Genomic DNA, 19,496 nt, shown 5'->3' on the forward strand with positions numbered 1-19,496 from the left:
TGTTACCTGGACATCACCTTCTTTGACACTGAAGATCAGGGTTTTCTAGTCCGTGAAAACCCAAGAACAGGTTTCTCTATGATAATGGTAATCACACGGTGTGTCATTATCTACATGTTAGGCTTTTCTAGGCAATGATATCCTCCCCCTCCCCGTAGACACTGAAAACTCATTGCTAATCCACGTTTCCATCTATTTGCTGTGAGTTAGGAGTGTGGAGACAGAAAAGACACGCATACCTCTATTGGAAGCCAGAATAACTCTCATCCAGTAGAAAGGATCTGCAGAATCTGATGACATGATTCCAAACAGTGGGATCTAAAATAGTACACAAAATAGTTTATGAAACTGTATTATATAAGGCTGAGGCATAAGAATCGCTTGAACCCAGGAGGCAGAGGCTGCAGTGATCTGAGATCGCGCCACTGCACTCCAGCCTGGGTGACAGGAGACTCTGTCTCAAAAAAAAAAAAAGTATAAAGTGTGCACTTAATTTACAGTGTATTCACTTACTGTTTGCAATACTTTTTTAAAAACTATTCTTATGTTCTTTAACAAAAACAAGCATATCTTCAAGGTAAAGCTGTTTATTAAAAAGAAAATAAAAAGAAAAACATTCCATCACACAGATAAGAGTTAATAAAAAAATAATTAAAAGAAACAAAGTGAAAATAAAAATAAAAACAACAAATCATTACTTAGTGCATTCACTAGTAAATACTCACTAGTATTTACGGTTACGGAGTGTGGTGGTACAACAATGTGAATATTCCTAATGTTACTAAACTGCACATCTAGAAATCGTTAAGATGGCATATTTTCTATACTTTTACCACAATTTAAAAAACACTCCCACCAGTAGATTATGGAATATTATACCTGCCTGGTCATAGAATAATTTTGCAAAGCTCTATGTACTAAAGACGGCCAAGGTCACTCTTCTCAGTTTAAGACTGAAGATGATATCCACAATGGAATATTACATGGCCACTAAAAATTATGCTTACTCAATCTGTAATAACATGGAAGAAGTACTTATGTCATAAAACTAAATATAAAATAGCAATTCTAAACCAGGGGTGATTTTAGCCCCCACCCAAGACATTTGGCAACATCTAGAGACATTTTTGGTTGTCACAACTTGGGGCCGAGGTGGAGACCAAAGTGACTCCATCTTGGATGCTAATCTACCATGTTGACTTCTGCTCAACCCTGGTCCCAGGGATAACTCCTGATTCCTGCTTTATTTACAGTCCTTAGTGTAAGAACATGTACTCGCTATAAATCCTGCCCTGAGATCCAAGCAACCTTGATGCTATTACACAAATAACAGGCTGTGACACACAGCATTCTTGCATGTTCTGGAAGGCTGCCTTCAATTGTCCTGCACAAAGCACGTACACCCTTTCCCTATGATAGATTAGCCCTGGGTGTGGGAGTAAGAATGCAGGCCTTTCCCCGTCTTACTGCTGCCCCAAACTATGCTTCTGTCCGTAAAATCACCCTCTACTGACAAACTGGATCTGTCTCCTTCATTCATTGGTTTCGTAGCTCCTTCATGGGGGTCATTTTGCATATACAGCCCTTTCACAGAACAGGGGGTGATGGCTAGTAGAGGCCAGAGATGCTGCTGAACATCCTAAAATACACAGGACAGACCCCCAGGACAAGGAATCATCCTACCTCAAATTCAGGAGTGCGACTGTTAAGAAGCCCTAGTATAAAAACAAAGTACAAAAGTGTCTATATAAACTATGACACTGTAAATAGATGTACAGAAAATAAAACTAGGAGGAGATATCTTTTTAAATCCTAAACAGCAGTTATCTGTAGATGGTGGGATTATGGTTGACTTTTTCTTCTGTATTCTTTTCAAACATATCAAATTTTCCATAATGAGGACATTAACTTTTCATTAAAACAACACCACCACCAAAAAACAACTCAAGTTCAGATTGCTTCCTATTATACAACCCATGTTTAGGATACAGCACTTGGCCTTAAGCCCTCCTTAATGATGTGGGGATTAGACAAAGACATTTCAAAAACCTTCTCTATATGAAACTGATTTTTAAGAAAGTTACAAAAGATGCTGGCAGCAATTTTAAACAACTCATGTGGTCAACCTAAACCTCTCTGAAAGTCTGAATTTATTAACTGGGTAATAAAACTGGTGAAGCATGAAACATGGATATTTTATGTGCACCTGGCAGCTGTAGACACTCTTCATTTAAAGTGAGAGGTGAGGGCCAGGCACGATGGCTCAGGCCTGTAACACCAGCATCTTGGGAGGCCAATGTGGGCAGATCACTTGAGGCCAGGAGTTCGAGATCAGCCTGGCCAACATGGTGAAACTCCATCTCTACTAAAAATACAAAAATTAGCAGGGAGTGGTGGCTCGTGCCTGTAATCCCAGCTACTCGGGAGGCTGAGGTAGGAGAATTGCTTGAACCTGGGAGGCAGAGGTTGCAGTGAGCAGACATCGTGCCACTGAACTCCAGCCTGGGCAACAGAACAAGACTTCATCTCAAAAAAAAAAAAAACAAAAAACAAAAATGGCTGGGAGTGGTGGCTCACACCTGTAATCCCAGCACTTTGGAAGGCCGAGACGGGTGGATCACGAGGTCAGGAAATTGAGATGAGATCATCCTGGCTAACATGGTGAAACCCATCTCTACTAAAAATACACACAAAAAATTAGCTGGGTGTGGTGGCACGTGCCTGTAGTCCCAGCTATTCAGGAGGCTGAGGCAGGAGAATCGCTTGAATCCAGGAGGCAGAGGTTACAGTGAGCCGAGATCACGCCACTGCACTCCAGCCCGGGTGACAGAGCGAGACTCTGTCTCAAAAACAAACAAACAAACAAACAAACAAGAGAAACACTACAGGAGAGTCCATACCAAAATATTCCACAAGTGGAGAGCGATCACTCTGCCCAAAGACCTTCTTTAATTCCCCATGGTTAGGTGCTCTGTGGGAAACAGAACAAGCCAACCTCCCATAATCAATGGTACACCCTCCTTTCCTGCAGCCAGTAGGATTATTAAAATTGGTTTCTAATTTTATTTCGCTTAGTAAATTCCAGAGCTAGAGGATCATGTACAACAACAGGTGGGCAACAATAGGAGCCTATTCTGTATGAATCTGTCACAGTTGCAGAGTTCCAAACTTTGCACTATATTTAAAATAATAATCAGTTTCAACTTGTTAAGGCACTCTAAGCAGATGGCCATTAGCCTGCGTTGTTTCTGTACCCTGAAATCTCACAAAAGAAAACTGAAAATGACCTTAGAAGATATTTAATTCTGAATGAGTTTCAGCCAATTACAGACAGCCAACCAGCCTACTGGCTACACAGAAACCTCTCACTGGAACATAATGAAATGAGGCAAACGCCTAGCTGTAGCCAATCAAGTAATTTCTTTACTTCTGCAATTCTTTACTTCTGCTAAAAAAGCTCACTGCCCACACCCATGGAGCAGCTCTCGGCCTCTCTACCCATGCTGAGTGCTGTCAGGTTCAGGAATCCTTTAATGCTCAAATAAACCCTAAGTTTATCTTGTCTGAAGTTTCTCTTTTAACAAACTTGACAAAATACAGTATAGTACTTAGAGAAACAAAGCATTCCATGCCCTAATGGAAACCTGAACTAATCAGATGGAGAAACAGAAAATTAGCACCAGGGATTTCCAAACCGAAAACCCAACAAGGTATTTCTGGGGGAAGATAGCAAGATGAAATTAAATCACAGCATTTTCCTCCACTGACACATAATAAAACACTTTTTTTTTTTTTTTTTTGACACAGAATCTCACTGTCACCCAGGATGGAGTGCAGTGGTATGATCTTGGCTCACTGCAACCGCCGCCTCCCAGGTTCAAGCAATTATCCTGTCTCAGCCTCCCAAGTAGCTGGGATTACAGGTGTGCCACCATGCCTGGCTAATTTTTGTATATTTAGTAGAGACGAGATTTCACCATTTTGGCCAGGCTGGTCTAAAACTCCTGATCTGCCCGCCTCTGCCTCCCAAAGTGAGGGGATTACAGGTGTGAGTCACCACACCCAGCCTAAAAAACATTTTTTAAAACATGTAAAATAGCAAAAGCTACCAAGAATGAAAAAAAGATATGGAAAGAGAAAAAACATCTATGAAGCACCCAAACAAGAAAAGGGATTGTCAACTTGAAGCCTGGTGGTCCTAGGGGAAAAACTCCAGACAGCTGAGGAGGAAGGAGACTCAGCACCAGAGCTGCTCCTGACCCTCACAATGGGAAGTCGACAGGATCTCAGACCTCCCACCAACGTTCCAAATCTGGAGGAAGTAAACCACAGATATTCTTGTCTTATTCCCTCCTCTGGATAAGAAGGAAGAGAAACAACAGCTGGGAAGAAATGGATAAAAGAGAAGACAGCAACCGGCTGAGCCTCTCTGATGGAAGTGAAGTATAATGGGCTACACTGAATTGGGAATGAAAAATTCTCCCACTACAGGGCAGCAATCTGGAGCCTAGAATGAAAGACACAGCCCCTCAGTCATATGGCAGACAGCTTCTCAAGACAGTTAACAAAAGACCAAGAAATACTACACATTCCAAAATAACTAGAAGGGTCAGGGCACGGTGGCCCGCACCTGTAATCCCAGCACTTTAGGAGAGAGGCAGGTGGATAACTAGAGCTCAGGAGTTCAAGACCAACCTGGCCAACATGCGGAAATCCCATCTCTACTAAAAACAGTAAAATTAGCCAGGTGTGGTGGCACGCGCCTGTAATCCCAGCTACTTGGAAGGCTGGGGCACAAGAACTGCTTGAACCCGGGAGGTGGAGGTTCCAGTGAGCTGAGACTGAAACACTGCACTCCAGCCTGGGTGACAGAGCTGAGACTCCGTCTCAAACAAAAACAAAAACAAAAAATAGCTGGAAGGGAATATGTCAAATGTTTCTAGCGTAAAGACAAGTTATTTAAGGTGATGGATATCCTCATTACCCTGATTTAATCTTTATACATTATACAAATGCATTAAATTATCACATGTCCACTGAAAATATATACATCAGTTACATACCAATTAAATAATTTTTGTAAGTGAAGAGAGAGCAGAGTCCAGGCAGCATGTACTGTACTCATCTCAGTTTATCTCACCTCCTACCACTCCCTAAAGAAAAGTGGCTAGAATCTCTTTGAGATTCAGAGGAAAGAGAATAAAGAAATCTCCCATACTAGACAGAGCTGCCTAAGCATGAGAAAGATGAAAAGAAACAGTTTGGCAACTATATAAACGTATTAGAGAAGAAATAATATAACCCTAAGATGCATAAATTAATTTATTACATGGAACAGTCATGTGAGGCTGGGCCCATTAAAAAAATCAAACAAAAAAGGCCAGTCGCGGTGGCTCATGCCTGTAATCCCAGCACTTTGGGAGGCCAAGGTGGGCCGATCACTTGAGGTCAGGAGTTCGAGACCAGTCTGGCCAACATGGTGAAACCCCATCTCTACTAAAAATACAAAAAAATTAGCTGGGCATGGCGGCTCAGGCCTGTTGTCCCAGCTACTTGAAAGGCCGAGGCAGGAGAATCGAAAAAAAAGGAACAGGCATGTGAAATGTCATTCTTTGTTTTCTTCTTGGATTCTTGAACTTTAGCAGCAGGGCGTAAAATATGTATTATCTGAACCTTGACAGAAAAAAATTCACTGAGCCCTGGATTAGAAGACTCAATATTGTCAAGATGGTAATTCTCTTAAATTGATCTATGAATTCAGAGTAACACGAATGATAATCCCAGCACGCTTTCTTGTAGAAACTGACAAACCGATTTTAAAATCTGTATGGAAATATGAAGGACCTTCTGAAAAAGAAGAACAAAGTTGGAGTAATGATTACAAACTGATCACAGGACTTACTAAGAAGTGGCTTACAGTAGGATGGACACATACATAGATCAATAGAGAACACAGAACAGACTCGTGCTTATGTGGTTAACCAATTTTCAACAAAGAAGCCTGAGTAATTCAATGGGGAATTTTTCTCAGCAAATGGTGCTGGATACTCATGTAAAAGGAAATGAAAATCAACCCTTACCTCACACTACACACAAAAATTACCTTGGAACAGATCACAGACCAAAACATACAAGCTAAAACTATAAAATGCTTGGAAAAACACAGGAGACAATCTTCATGACATTAGAACAGGCAAAAATTCCTTAGGAATCAAAAACTCTAAGCCATCCAAGGAACAAAAAAACATAAACTAAACTTCATCAAAATTTACAGCTCCCACTGGGCACAGTGGCACGCGCCTGTAGTCCCAGCTACTCAGGAAGATGAGGCAGGAAGATTGCTTGAGCCCAGGAATTCGAGGACAGCCTGGGCCACATAGCAAGAGTCTGTCTCTGAAAGAAAATAAAAATAAAAATAAATGTTTAAACTTCTGTTCTTCAAAAGACACTGTTAAGAAAAAAGGCAAGCCACAGACTGGGAGAAATAATTTATAATACACACATCTAACAAAGGACTTGTATCCAGAAAATGTAAAAATGGTTATAATTCAATGGTGAGACAATAATCAATTTTTTTAAATAGGCAAAAGATTTGCAAAGACACTTTACAAATCTGACACTTTACTCTTCTGATAAATAAACAAGCACTCATAGGCACATGAAGATGTTGCTCAATAGCATTTATCAGGGAAATGCAAATTAAAACCACACGCATTAGGATGACTATTTTTTTGTTTGTTCGTTTGTTTGTTTGTTTGTTTTGAGATGGAGTTTCGCTCTTGTTGCCCAGGCTGGAGTGCAATGGTGCAATCTCAGCTCACCGCAACCTCTGCCTCCCTGGTTCAAGCGATTCTCGTGCCTCAGCCTCCCAAGTAGCTAGGATTACAGGTATTTGCCACCATGCCCAGCCAATTTTGTATTTTTATTATTTTTATTTATTTTTTGAGATGGAGTCTCGCTCTGTTGCCCAGGCTGGAGTGCAGTGGCTCGACCTCGGCTCACTGCAAGCTCCGCCTCCTGGGTTCACGCCATTCTCCTGCCTCAGCCTCCCGAGCAGCTGGGACTACAGGCACCCGCCACTACGCCCGCCTAATTTTTTGTATTTTTAGTAGAGATGGGGTTTCACCGTGTTAGCCAGGATGGTCTCAATCTCCTGATTGCGTAATCCGCCCGCCTCGGCCTCCCAAAGTGCTGGGATTATAGGCGTGAGCTACCGCGCCCGGCCCAATTTTGTATTTTTAGCAGAGACAGGGTTTCTCCATGTTGGTCAGGCTCGTCTCAAACTCCCAACCTCAGGTGATCCACCCGCCTCAGCCTCCCAAAGTGCTGGGATTACAGGAGTGAGCCACTGCGCCCGGCAAGATGACTACTATTAAAATACTCAAAAATACCAAAAGTAGACCAGGATGCAGATCAACTGGAACTCCAAAACACGGCTGGTGGAAATACAAAATGGGGCAATCAAGGGCCGGGTGTGGTGGCTCATGCCTGTAATCCCAGCACTTTGGGAGGCTGAGGCATGCAGATCACCTGAGGCCAGGAGTTCAAGAACAGCCTGTCCAACATGGTAAAACCCCAGCTCTACGAAAAATACAAAAATTAGCTGGGCATGGTAGCACGTGCTTGAAATTCCACCTACTCAGGAGGCTGAGACAGGAGAATCGCTTGAACCCGGGAGGCAGAGCTTGCGGTGAGCCGAAATTGCACCACTGCACTCCAGCCTAGGCAACAGAGCGAGACTCTGTCTCAAAAAAACAAAGAAACAAAATGGGGCAACCACTCGGAAAAAAGCTGAAAATTTCTTATAAGTTGAGCATACATTTACTATAAAACCCAACAGCTGTACTTCTAAGTACTCACCCATGAAAAATATCCACAGAAAGACTTATACATGAATGTTCACAGCAAATGAATGTGTTGTAGCCAAAATCTGGATACAACCCAAACGTCTAACAAGAGAATGAATGAATAAACTGTGATAACTTCATACATCAGAACAGTATTCAGAAATAAAAAGGAATGAATTACTGATGTAACGACCATATGAATTAATCTCAAAAAGATTATGATGAAGTTAGACACTAAAGAATATACTACTGTATGATTCCATTTACATGAAAGCTCTAGAAAAAACAAATCAAAGTACAGTCACAGGATGCAGAAGAGTGGCGGCCTGGGCCTGTGGAGATTCACTGAGAAAGGTTACAGTGAACTTCGGGGGTGACAGAAATGTTCTATATCCACAGAGGTTGTAGTCATGTGGGTGTACAAATTTGTCAAAACTCTTCAAAATGTACGCCTAAAAACAGGTGTAGTTTACTGTGTATATATTACACCTCCATAAGGTTGACTTTTTTTTTTAAATGGTGGGGAGAGGAGTTTCTAAGATGCTGAAAGTAAATGGTAGAAATATAGATGATTATTCTTTTTTTCTTTGTATTTTTCTTTGTTTCTTTAAACTTCTCACCCTGACCATTTAAAACAAATTTAAAGCAAGTACAGTAGTAAAAGTACTTTAATTATCAGATCATTTCATCCTTCAGAAAGAAAATATAGTTAGCTTTTCTCCAGATTATGTACCTAATCTGTTCTACTGCTTCCTAATATAATTTTTTAAAAGTTCTTACAATAGCTTTTTGAACTCCCCAAAAAACCTTGACCGAAATTATCTGGTATGTATGTATGTATGTATGTATGTATTTATTTAGAGACAGCATCTCGCTCTGTTGCCCAGGTTTGAGTGCAGCGGCGTGATCTCGGCTCACTGCAACCTCCACCACCTGGGTTCAAGTGGTTCTCCTGCCTCAGCCTCCCGAGTAGCTGGGATTACATGTACATGCCACCATGCCCGGCTAATTTTTGTATTTTTAGTAGAGACAGAGTTTCACCATGTTGACCAGACTGGTCTCAACTCCTGACGTCAAGTAATCTGCCCACCTTGGCCTGCCAAAGTGCTGGGATTACAGGCATGAGCCACCATGCCCAGCCACCTTGACCTAAACTATCTTATTTAATCTTTACAATAACCCTAAAACATAGGTAGGTCACATTTTACACTCAAACTGTGAACTTAATATGTCTGCAACATTTTATTTGAAAGTCTCATTGGGCTGGGTGTAGTGGCTCAGGCAGGTAATCCCAGCCCTGTGGGAGACAGAGGTAGATGGATGGCTTGAGCCCAGGAATTCGAGACCAGCCTGGGCAGCATGGCAAAACCCCATCTCTACAATACCAAAAAAAATTAACTGGGGGTGGTGGCTCGTGCCTGTAGTCCCAGCGAGTCAGAAGGCTGAGGTGGGAAGATTACCTGGGCTTGGGGATGTTGAGGCTGAAGTGATCACTCCAGCCTGGGTGACAGAGTGAGACCTTGTCTCAAAAAAAAACCCAAAAAACAAAAACAAAAAAAAAACACTATCATCGAATTTTAGTAATTTTTAAACATAGTACAACCCAAGATTCTAAAAATTTGGTTTTAGTGTGACCCTTTCCCTGCAAAAGAATTTAAAAATTAGCCAGGCATGGTGGGGCACACCTGCAGTCCTACCGACTAGGGAGGCTGAGGCAGGAGGATCACCTGAGCCTAGGAGTTGGAGAACAGCCTGGGCAACATAGACCCCATCTCTATTTAAAAACAAAAAATTTCCAGATAAAAAAGGGTGCGGTGGCTCATGCCTGTAATCCCGGCAATTTGGGAGGCTGAGGCAGGTAGATCACCTGAGGTCAGGAGTTCGAGATAAGCCTCACCAACACAGCAAAACCCCATCTCTACTAAAAATACAAAAATTCGGCTGGACGTGGTGGGTCATGCCTATAATACCAACACTTTGGGAGGCTGAGGAAGGTTGATAGCTTGAGGTCAGGAGTTCGAGACTAGCCTGGTCAACATAGTGAAACCCCATCTCTACTAAAAATACAAAAATTAGCTGGGCTTGGTGGCATACACCTGTAATCCCAGCTACTCGGGAGGCTGAGGCAGGAGAATCACTTGAACTGGGGAGGCAGAAGTTGCGGTGAGCCAAGATCATACCACTGCACTCCAGCCTGGGCAACAATGTGAAACTCCATCTCAAAAAAATAAAATAAAATAAAAATACAAAAATTAGCTGGGGATGGTGGTAGGCACCTGTAGTCCCAGCTACTTGGGAGGCCAAGGAAAAAGAGTCACTTGAACCCAGGAGGCAGAGGTTGCAATGAGCCGAGATCATGCCCCTGCATCCAGCTTGGGCAACAGAGCGAGACTCCATTTCAAAAAAAAAAATTAATAATAAAAAATAAAAGGATAATAATGCTCAATATATTGAGCTCAATGTATTTTTTATCTTAACAAAAAAAATTCTCAAATTCTAACCAATCAAAACCTTAGAACAATGGTAGAGACATTTATTTAATAGTATAGTTACATACCTGACAACATACTAAGAAAATGAAGAGCGTTATAGCAGTCCATAGAACCTTCTCTCTAAACTGGATCTGTACAACAAAATATAAAGAATCATCAATCAAAACCAAGAAACGGCAAATTTTTGGGGGGCAGTGGATTTTTGAGGTTATTCTTTGGGGCCGAATTCACAGAAATTGGGAATGTCTGTATGTGTTACAAAGGAAGCATTTTTATTAGGTACAAAGTTTTACAAACAATTTTTTCTCTCATACACACACACACACACACACACACACACACATGCACAGATGCTTCTTGATGACTGGATAAAGAAGATATGCTGTATATAAATAATGAAATACTTTTGAGCCATGAAAAGAATGAAACCCTGTCCCTTGCAGCAACCTGGATGGAATGAACTGGAGGAGGTTATCTTAAGTGAAACAACTCAGAAGTGGAAAGTCAAACACTGTGGGTTCTCACTTAAAAGTAGGAGCTAAACAATGTGTACACATGGACATAGAGTATGGAATGACAGAAGTGGAGTCTCCGAAGGGTACAGGGGTGGCAGGAAAAGATGGATGATGAGAAATTACTTAATGGGTACAATGAACGTTATCTGGGTGATGGATACACTCAAAGCCCAGACTTTGCCACTACGTAATACATCCATGTGACAAAACTGCATTTGTGCTACTTATATTTATACAAATTTAAAAAGAAATATGTTCTAAAAAATTAAGCTTTCTTATATTTATATTTTTTTAAATCTACTTTTACTGAGGAAAGAATTTTCAAATCTAGATTTTTCAGTTTCTCTTTTACTTCAAAATTTTTACCTTAAATGTTTTGATTTTATTATTATTGTTTTAAATTTTACTTTAAGTTCTAGGATACATGTGCTGGACGTGCCAGTTTGTTACATAGGCAGACATATGCCACGGTGGTTTGCTGCACCTATCAACTCGTCATCTAGGTTTTAAGCCCCGCATGCATTAGTATTTGTCCTAATGCCCTCCCTCCCCTTTCCCCCTACCCCCACATGCCCCTGTGTGATGTTCCCCCTCCCTGTATCCATGTGTTCTCCCTGTTCAGCTCCCATTTACGAGTGAGAACATGTGGTGTTTGGTTTTCCAAACAGCAAATTTAAAGCACAAATCCACACAAAAACGTAACTAATGTTCCCTATCGCGACATCCTATTATTCACTCTTAAATGCCCCTTTTGAAGTACCATCCTAGGTAGTTTTTTTTTTTTTTTTTTTTCTGAGACACAGTCTCACCCTGTTGCCCAGGCTGGAGCGCAGTGGTGCAATCTCGGCTCACTGCAACCTCTACCCCCCCATGTTCAAGCGATTCTCCTGCCTCAGCCTCCTGAGAAGCTGGGACTACAGGCGCACGCCACCATGCCCAGCTAATTTTTTTGTATTTTTAGTAGAGTCGGGGCTTCACCATGTTGGCAGGGATGGTCCCCATCTCTTGACCACCTGCCTCAGCCTCCCAAAGTGCTGGGATTACAGGTGTGAGCCACCGTGCCCAGCCTAGATTGTTTTTTAATGTCTCTTTCACCTTAGTAGCAGCTACAACAAACAGCTGAACTTCCTAAATACACGTTTCTTTACTTTTCATAAAAAAGGTAATTTAAATACAGGCAGTTCTCATCTGCATTGCACGGTGTTACATGAAACCGAAAAGGAGACAAAGCAAAACAGGGATCCAGCGTGCACATGATTTGGTGAACACTGCACTGCGTGAAGGTGGGCCTGCTGGTGACAGTGCCATATGAATATTTTATACACTGCAAAGCCAGGGTTTCTCAGGATGCCTTAAATGTAAATAGAACAACTATTTTTACAGTCTCAAAGCAATAAAAAAATACTTCTAGCCGGGTGCGGTAGCTCATGCCTGTAATCCCAGCACTTTGGGAGGCCGAGGTGGGCGGATCACGAGGTCAGGAGATCGAGACCATCCTGGCTAACACGTTGAAACCCCGTCTCTACTAAAAATACAAAAAAATTAGCCAGGCGTGGTGGCGGGTGCCTGTAGTCCCAGTTACTCGGGAGGCTGAGGCAGGAGAATGGCGTGAACCTGGAAGGCGGAGCTTGCAGTGAGCCTTGATCGCGCCACTGCACTCCAGCCTGGGGGACAGAGCAAGACTTCGTCTCAAAAAAAAAAAATAAAAAGTAAAACAAACAAATAAATATATACTTCTAAATCAAATGGTAAGTTTAAAATATTTTTACCGATCTCTATGTCCCTATTCCTGTTAGTTTGATGAGAAATTTGTAGTTTGATGAAGAATTTCTAGAAATTGGCCAATCTAGGATTATCTATTTCCAGAATTTAAATACCTTAACTCTGAAAGTTTGCAATGATGGAAGAATGATTTGACCCAGTCACAATATCTTCTGAATGTATTCCTGTCATTTTTCTTTCCAACGAATGAATGAAGAAATGGGAGCGGCCGGGTGCGGTGGCTCACGCCTGTAATCCCAGCACTTTGGGAGGCCGAGGTGGGCGGATCATGAGGTCAGGAGATCGAGACCATCCTGATTAACACAGTGAAACCCCATCTCTACTAAAAATACAAAAAAATTAGCCGGGCGTGATGGCAGCCGCCTGTAGTCCCAGCTACTCGGGAGGCTGAGGCAGGAGAATGGCGTGAACCTGGGAGGCGGAGCTTGCAGTGAGCCAAGATTGCGCCACCGCACTCCAGCCTGGGTGACAGAGCAAGACTCCATCTCAAAAAAAAAAAAAAAGAAAGAAAAGAAAAGAAATAGGAGGTATATATTTGCGCAAATGCAATTCATTTACATAAAACAGCTGTACTCATCAAAACCTATCCAGCAGACTGGGTTATTTCTTGTCCAGTAGGTCACATCATTAGCAAACACAATACACACCCAATACTACAGGATTTATAAAGGATCACTGCAGACAGGAGAATACCCTGTCTAAACTAACACGTGGGCCAAAGAAACACTTAGTTTGGAAATGTCACAACTTAAAGAACAGTCATTTTTGAAAGCATGAGTTAACCTATCTAGATTTAAACATATTTATATTAGTTTTATTCACTTTGTGCCTCCTGCAAGGAGGGTGAGCACCAATAGTTTTCCAATTACCAACAGAGAAGGACTGAGGAAAGGAAATGAATTTTGCTGGTTTCATAGGATAAGCCCTTGAGCCACCCTCTATATTACTAAAATATTATACTTACTTTCCTTTCCGGTTTCTGAATTTCTGGTAGAACTGCACAGAATGGTTTGATAACTTCTAAAAATTTGACTGTAAAAAGAAAAAGAATAAATGTTCCTATTATAAAGTTAAAAAAAGATCTACCTTTCTAGAAAATCAAATACAAAGATTCTCTTTCACCAGCAATTTACCCCATCCCTACAGCCCCAAATTAAATAATCATACTGTTCTCCATTTCAAATGATACGTAAAGGAAGAGATATCATTCCAGGGATAAAGAAGTCCAAATGGTTTGATGGCTGGTCAGTAGAAGTGAAGCAATCCAAGCACCCTTTTCCCAGAACTTTCTTCCTCACACTTGTATCCAATCATTTTACATATACAGAAAAGAGGCTATTTAAAGGGCATCACGACGTCAAAAGGGAGCAAATGTACTCTACCGTGGTACCCATGAGACAATGCATGACAGAAGAAAGCAGGTATCAGAGGAGGAAGACAGGAGGGTGCCTTCTGCACTCAGGAAGCACAACGGGAAATGGGCTCTTCTGTAGAGAACTGGCTTAAACAACTGAAAGATGCCGAAATGCATAGGTGACAAAACAACCATGGAATCACCTTCTATAGTTAACTTTTTTGTTGTTGTTGTTGTTTTTGAGACAGTGTCGCTGTGTTGCCCAGGCTGGAGTTCAGTGGCATGATCTTGGCTCAGTGCAACCTCCGCCTTCCAGGTTCAAGTGATTCCCCTGCCTCAGCCTCCCGAGTAGCTGGGATTACAGGCGTGCACCACCACGCCCGGCTAATTTTTTTATTTTTACTAGAGATAGTATTTCACCATGGTGGCCAGGCTTGTCTCAAACTCCTAACGTCAAGTGATCCTCCCATCTCAGCCTCCCAAAGTGCTGGGATTACAGGCATGAACCATGGCACCTGGCCCCTATAGTTAACTGGGTTTTTTTTGTTTGTTTTTGTTTTGTTTTGTTTTTGAGATGGATTCTCCCTCTGTCGTCCAGGCTGGAGTGCGGTGGCGCAATCTCGGCTCACTGCAACCTCCGCCCCCCGGGTTCAAGCGATTCTCCTGCCTCAGCCTCCTGTATAGCTGGCATTACAGGTGCACGGCACCATGCCTGGCTAATTTTTATATTTTTCGTAGAGCTGGGGTTTCACCATGTTGGTCAGGCTGGTCTCGAACTCCTGACCTCATGATCCGCCCGTCTCGGCCTCCCAAAGTGCTGGGATTACAGGTGTGAGCCATGGCACCCAGCCCCCATAGTTACCTTTTTAAAGTATGTAGGCCATGCATGGTGGCTCACGCCTGTAATCCCAGCACTTTGGGAGACCGAGGTGGGCAGATCACGAGGTCAGGAGATCAAGACCATCTCAGCTAACACATGGAAACCCTGTCTCTACTAAAAACACACAAAAAAAATTAGCAGGGTGTGGTGGTGGGCGCCTGTAGTCCCAGCTACTCAGGAGGCTGAGGCAGGAGAATGGCGTGAACCCAGGAGGCGGAGTTTGCAGTAAGCCGAGATGGAGCCACTGCACTCCAGCCTGGGCAACAGAGTGAGACCCGTCTAAAAAAAAAAAAAAAAGTATGTAATCTCTGCTTCATTTCATCAGACCACATTTCATTGCCTAGTTACTCTCCCAGGTAATATCAAAGTACTTGTTTATGTAAAATAACCCAGAGAATTAACAATTACATTTCATCAGAAAGTATTGTTTTCCCAGACTACTTTTATAATACATAAAGGTAAGATAAATCAAGGTTCTTTAAGGATAAACACTGTCTTCTGGCATGGCTTAAGTCAAGTCCTGCCAGAGAACTTGAGGGTGAAAATGACAATCTCTCAAGCTTCTGTCCTTTGCCAAAGGATCCGTAATGTGGAGAAAAACAAGCCGCAGCTAGGTATTAGTTAGGCTCTGCGGCTTTTCTTCCCCTACAGACACTGGATTCTATATACTAATATCCCAAAATTGTCTTAAAGCTGACGTGAGTGATTACGTTTCCGTAGTTGCCTAAAGCTGACTATATTATCTTTTTTAAAAAAGCCTCTACAAATGATGGGCAGTCACTGATGTAAGTTTGTTTATTTCAAGATGGAGTTTCGCTCTATCGCCCAGGCTGAAGTGCAGTGGCATGATCTCGGTTCACTGCAACCTCCACCTCCCGGGTTCAAGAGATTCTCCTGCCTCAGCCTCCTGGGGAGCTGGGATGACAGGCGCCCACCACCACACCAGGCTAATTTTTATATTTTTAGTAGAGATGGGGTTTCATCATGTTGGCCAGGCTGGTCTCGAACACCTGACCTCGGGTGATCCATCCTCCTCGGCCTCCCAAAGTGCTGGGGTTACAGGCATGAGCCTCTGTGCCCCACCAGTCACTGATGTTTGACAGAAGGATTAACGAATTGTCATGGGCAGATGTTTGTTACCCAAGTACTATTAGGTTGGTGCAAAAGTAACTGCGGTTTTTGAGAAGTAATTGAAAACCGCAATTACTTTTGCAGCAACCTAATATTTTGGACTTTCTGGAAAGTAAATCTGAATTATGAAAGCATTCATCGCTAACGCGAAACAAGTATCAATCACATCAGGAGGCTTCCTAGAACCTCTCCATCCCTTTTCCTCCCCCCCTCAATCCAAGCCACTCTCAGATTTCTTGACACTTCATGATCATCTGTAAGGTGTATTCATGTTCAAGCAAAGCTTTTGGTTGCCCCCTGTCTATCCTTGTGATGCAGAATTTTATCAAGGGTCTCTCCTACTCCTTTCTAATTTCCCCCAAATGTCCACTAGTTGGCCAATGGGTGCCCTGCTTGGGTATGCACGACCCATTCATCCAACGAACATCTTCACAGCTATGCAAGTAGCTACGTGCACATATGTGGGGTTGAGTGTTGGGGGAGAGCCCTGAAAAACATTCCTATAACATAAGGCCTTGTCCCTAAGGCTTCTACAACCTTACAGTTTTCAGTAAACGCTACAGACTGAACAGTTTAAGGAAAACGCTGTTACCAATGTACTCCTTTCCTCCCTAAAACACACGCCATGCATCACTTTTTTAAAAATTAAACGAGTTAGGGGGGCTTTATTCAATGCAACATGCCAAGGAAGGATGACGAGGGAATAAAAACATGGGATTTCTTTAACTCCTGAAAAATTAAAAAGTGGTCCAGGTTCACCCGGTGCCCTAACTCCCCGCCCCCAAAACCAACGGCCTCCCAGCGCCATCCTCGCCCTCTATCGAACGCAAACCCCGGGCCTCCGGGTCCCGGTACCCGCCGGGCAAAGCCTCGCACGGCTAGGGGAGCCTCGGCGGAGGCCCCCCGGCCCGTGCCCTCCGCAAAGGCCCGTAGCGGCCCGCGCATCCCTGGCCCCCAGGACTCCGAGCGAGCACCAGCCCCAAAGCCCGCAGCCCAGCCTGGGCCTGCGTTCCTGGCCAGAGCCCCGCTCCAGCCGCCGCTACTCACTGCCCATGGCTGCTGCGGGGGAGGCCCAGAGGGGGAACCGCGGCCTCGGCGCTGCCTTCGCTCGGCTCCCGCGGCTCGGGCCTCGGTACCGGCTCTCGACGCGATCCTGCCGGCCCCGCGCAGGCTCCGCCCAACCCCGCGCAGGCTCCGCCCCTCGCCACGTGACCCGCGCGCCGGCCCGGCCCAGCCCCGCCCCCAGGCCGGCCGTTGGGCGACGTCCGCTGCATTGCCATGGTGACCACAGGCTCTGGGGCACTGCGGGCCCGGGGACCGGGCCCCGGGAGGCAGGGCTGGCGCGCCTGGGGGCAGGGCTCGGGCCGGCAGCCGCGGGACGTGGAAGCCGCGCCGAGGCCAAGGCTGCCGGGTTCTTCGTCGCCTACAGGCTTTCGCGGCTCAATGTGGAGAACCCGCCGTTTCCTCGCGCGCCACGGCCGACCTAGGCCTCCTGGGCACCCTTCGGGGAGGCCGCGATCCCGGCGCTGCCGGTGTAGCGAGGGGAACACGGTTCTGGGGCCTGGGGCTGAGCCACTGAGAGCGGACGGGACCGAACCAATCTTATTTTGCTTCCTTCTTTTTTTTTTTTTTTTTTTTTTTGAGACGGAGTCTCGCTCTGTCACCCAGGCTGGAGTGCAGTGGCGCGATCTCGGCTCACTGCAAGCTCCGCCTCCCGGGTTCATGCCATTCTCCTGCCTCAGCCTCCCGAGTAGCTGGGACTACAGGCTCCTGCCATCACGCCCGGCTAATTTTTGTAGTTTTAGTAGAGACGGGGTTTCTCCGTGTTAGCCAGGATGGTCTCGATCTCCTGACCTCGTGATCCGCCCCCCTCGGCCTTCCAAAGTGCTGGGATTACAGGCGTGAGCCATCCGGCCGGGCCGCTTCCTTCTTATCGTTATCTCTTGGAAGTTTGTAAAAATTTGTGACACGTCGTTGTGTATAGTTAATAGTTATGAACTCCCCTGTCCCGACGTAAGCTAGGCCTCTCCATCTTCTCCAAAATACAGAGATCAGGATCGTATGCCTCCTACCGTGGAACAGTTTTCCTGAAGCCACTGTTCTCTTTTTTTTCTTTTTTTTTTTTTTTTTTTTTTTAAGAGCCTGTCTTGCTCTGTGGCCCAGGCTGGAATGGAGTGCAGTGGCACAATCATAGCTTACTGCTGCGTCGAACTCCCAGTCTCAAGCGACCTCCCCACCTCAGCATCCCTAGTAGCTGGGACTAGCAGGTTTGCGCCACCAAACTCAGCTGATTTTTTTATTTTTTGTAGAGGTGGAGTCTTGCTATGTTGCCCAGGCTGGTCTCCAACTCCTGAGCTCAAGCGATCCAGCTGTCTCAGCCTCCCAAAGTGCTGGGATTACAGGCATGGGCCACCAAAACCGGCCTCAATAATCTGTTCTAATGTTCAGATCTATGTCCATGAAATAAATTATATATTTCAGGGAGGTGTGCAATTTAGGTCCAGCTTGCATGAGTCTCTTCTGTACTTGAGGTCAGCTGGGACAGCCCCAGGGCTGGGGACTGGAATGATCAGGTGGCTCCGTCACTCCCCAGTCTGGCATTGGGTGATGATGTCAGCTCCAGCACCTCCAGATAGCTTCTCCAAGTGGCCTGGGCTTCCTCACAACGTGGCAGCTGGGGTCCAAAGGATGTCCTCACAACTGAACCAGCATCTTTTACTGCATTGTGTCTGCAGGGGCAGCCACAAGTCCTAGGGACACCACCTCTAGGGGAGATTGTGGCAAGATTCTGGAAGAACATGTGGGATTCAAAATACCGCTGTGGGAATTTTTGGGAAATCCAATCTGCCACAGTAATAATCTGTTAATTCATCCTTACCTCAGTCTACTTTGTATTAGTCATTTTTATACTTGCCTAATCTCCCCTGCTATGCAGTAAACTTCTAGATAGAGTGGTCATTCTTACTTTTTCTACTATGTACAATAGCCTACAAAATGATTGACTTAAGTGCAGTTTTGACACTAAATTACGAGCTAATTTCATGAATGCAATATCCTTTCAATAAAGATGCACTGAATTCCAGCCTGGGCAACACAGTGAGACCACGTCTCTATGAAACGTAAAAAAACAAAAATCAGCCGGGCATAGTGGTTTGCGCCTGTTGTCCCAGCTTGTCAGGAGGCCCCAGGAGGATGGCTTGAGCCCTGGAGGTAGAGGTTGCAGTGAGCTGAAATCGCACCACTGTACTCCAGCAGTGGGGGGTGGGGCAGAGGTTGCAGTGAGCTCAAATCGCACCACTGTACTCCAGCAAGCAGGGGGTGGCGGCGGGAAGATGCACTAAATTGAAAATATCACAGAAGGTGAAGAGTATCTTGTGCCTCTTTTTACTGCCGATTTCTGGGATAGTTCCATGGTTCAAGTAAGAGCCTGGGAATGAACTTTGTCACTCCGGATAAACTGTGAATTACCCTTCCACCATTCCTTTTTTTCTCTTT

General features: G+C 44.3%; 1 protein-coding gene across 11 annotated transcripts in view; it reads right to left on the reverse strand.

Annotated features, from left to right (window-relative positions):
- The window catches only part of SEC61A2 (SEC61 translocon subunit alpha 2), a 72,125-nt gene extending 54,924 nt beyond the window's left edge, over window positions 1-17,201 (reverse strand). For 9 of the 11 annotated variants that reach the window (XR_008660666.1, XR_008660665.2, XM_055296640.2 and 6 more), the window contains exons 1-4: window positions 17,049-17,193; window positions 13,601-13,668; window positions 10,405-10,470; window positions 240-318 (exon numbers count right to left, since the gene is read on the reverse strand). Coding sequence is in view for 9 of the 11 variants with exons in the window: in XM_055296640.2 (XP_055152615.1) it covers window positions 240-318; window positions 10,405-10,470; window positions 13,601-13,668; window positions 17,049-17,055 (220 nt within the window). In the remaining 2 variants the exon portion in view is untranslated. Of the gene's footprint in view, window positions 1-239; window positions 319-10,404; window positions 10,471-13,600; window positions 13,669-17,048 lie in introns of all 11 variants that reach the window. The other 2 variants (XM_055296638.2, XM_055296641.2) reach the window with 2 other exon arrangements.
- Between the last annotated feature and the right edge of the window lie 2,295 nt (window positions 17,202-19,496).

This window comes from Symphalangus syndactylus, chromosome 10 (assembly GCF_028878055.3).
Source record: "Symphalangus syndactylus isolate Jambi chromosome 10, NHGRI_mSymSyn1-v2.1_pri, whole genome shotgun sequence".
NCBI classification, from domain to species: Eukaryota; Metazoa; Chordata; class Mammalia; order Primates; family Hylobatidae; genus Symphalangus; species Symphalangus syndactylus.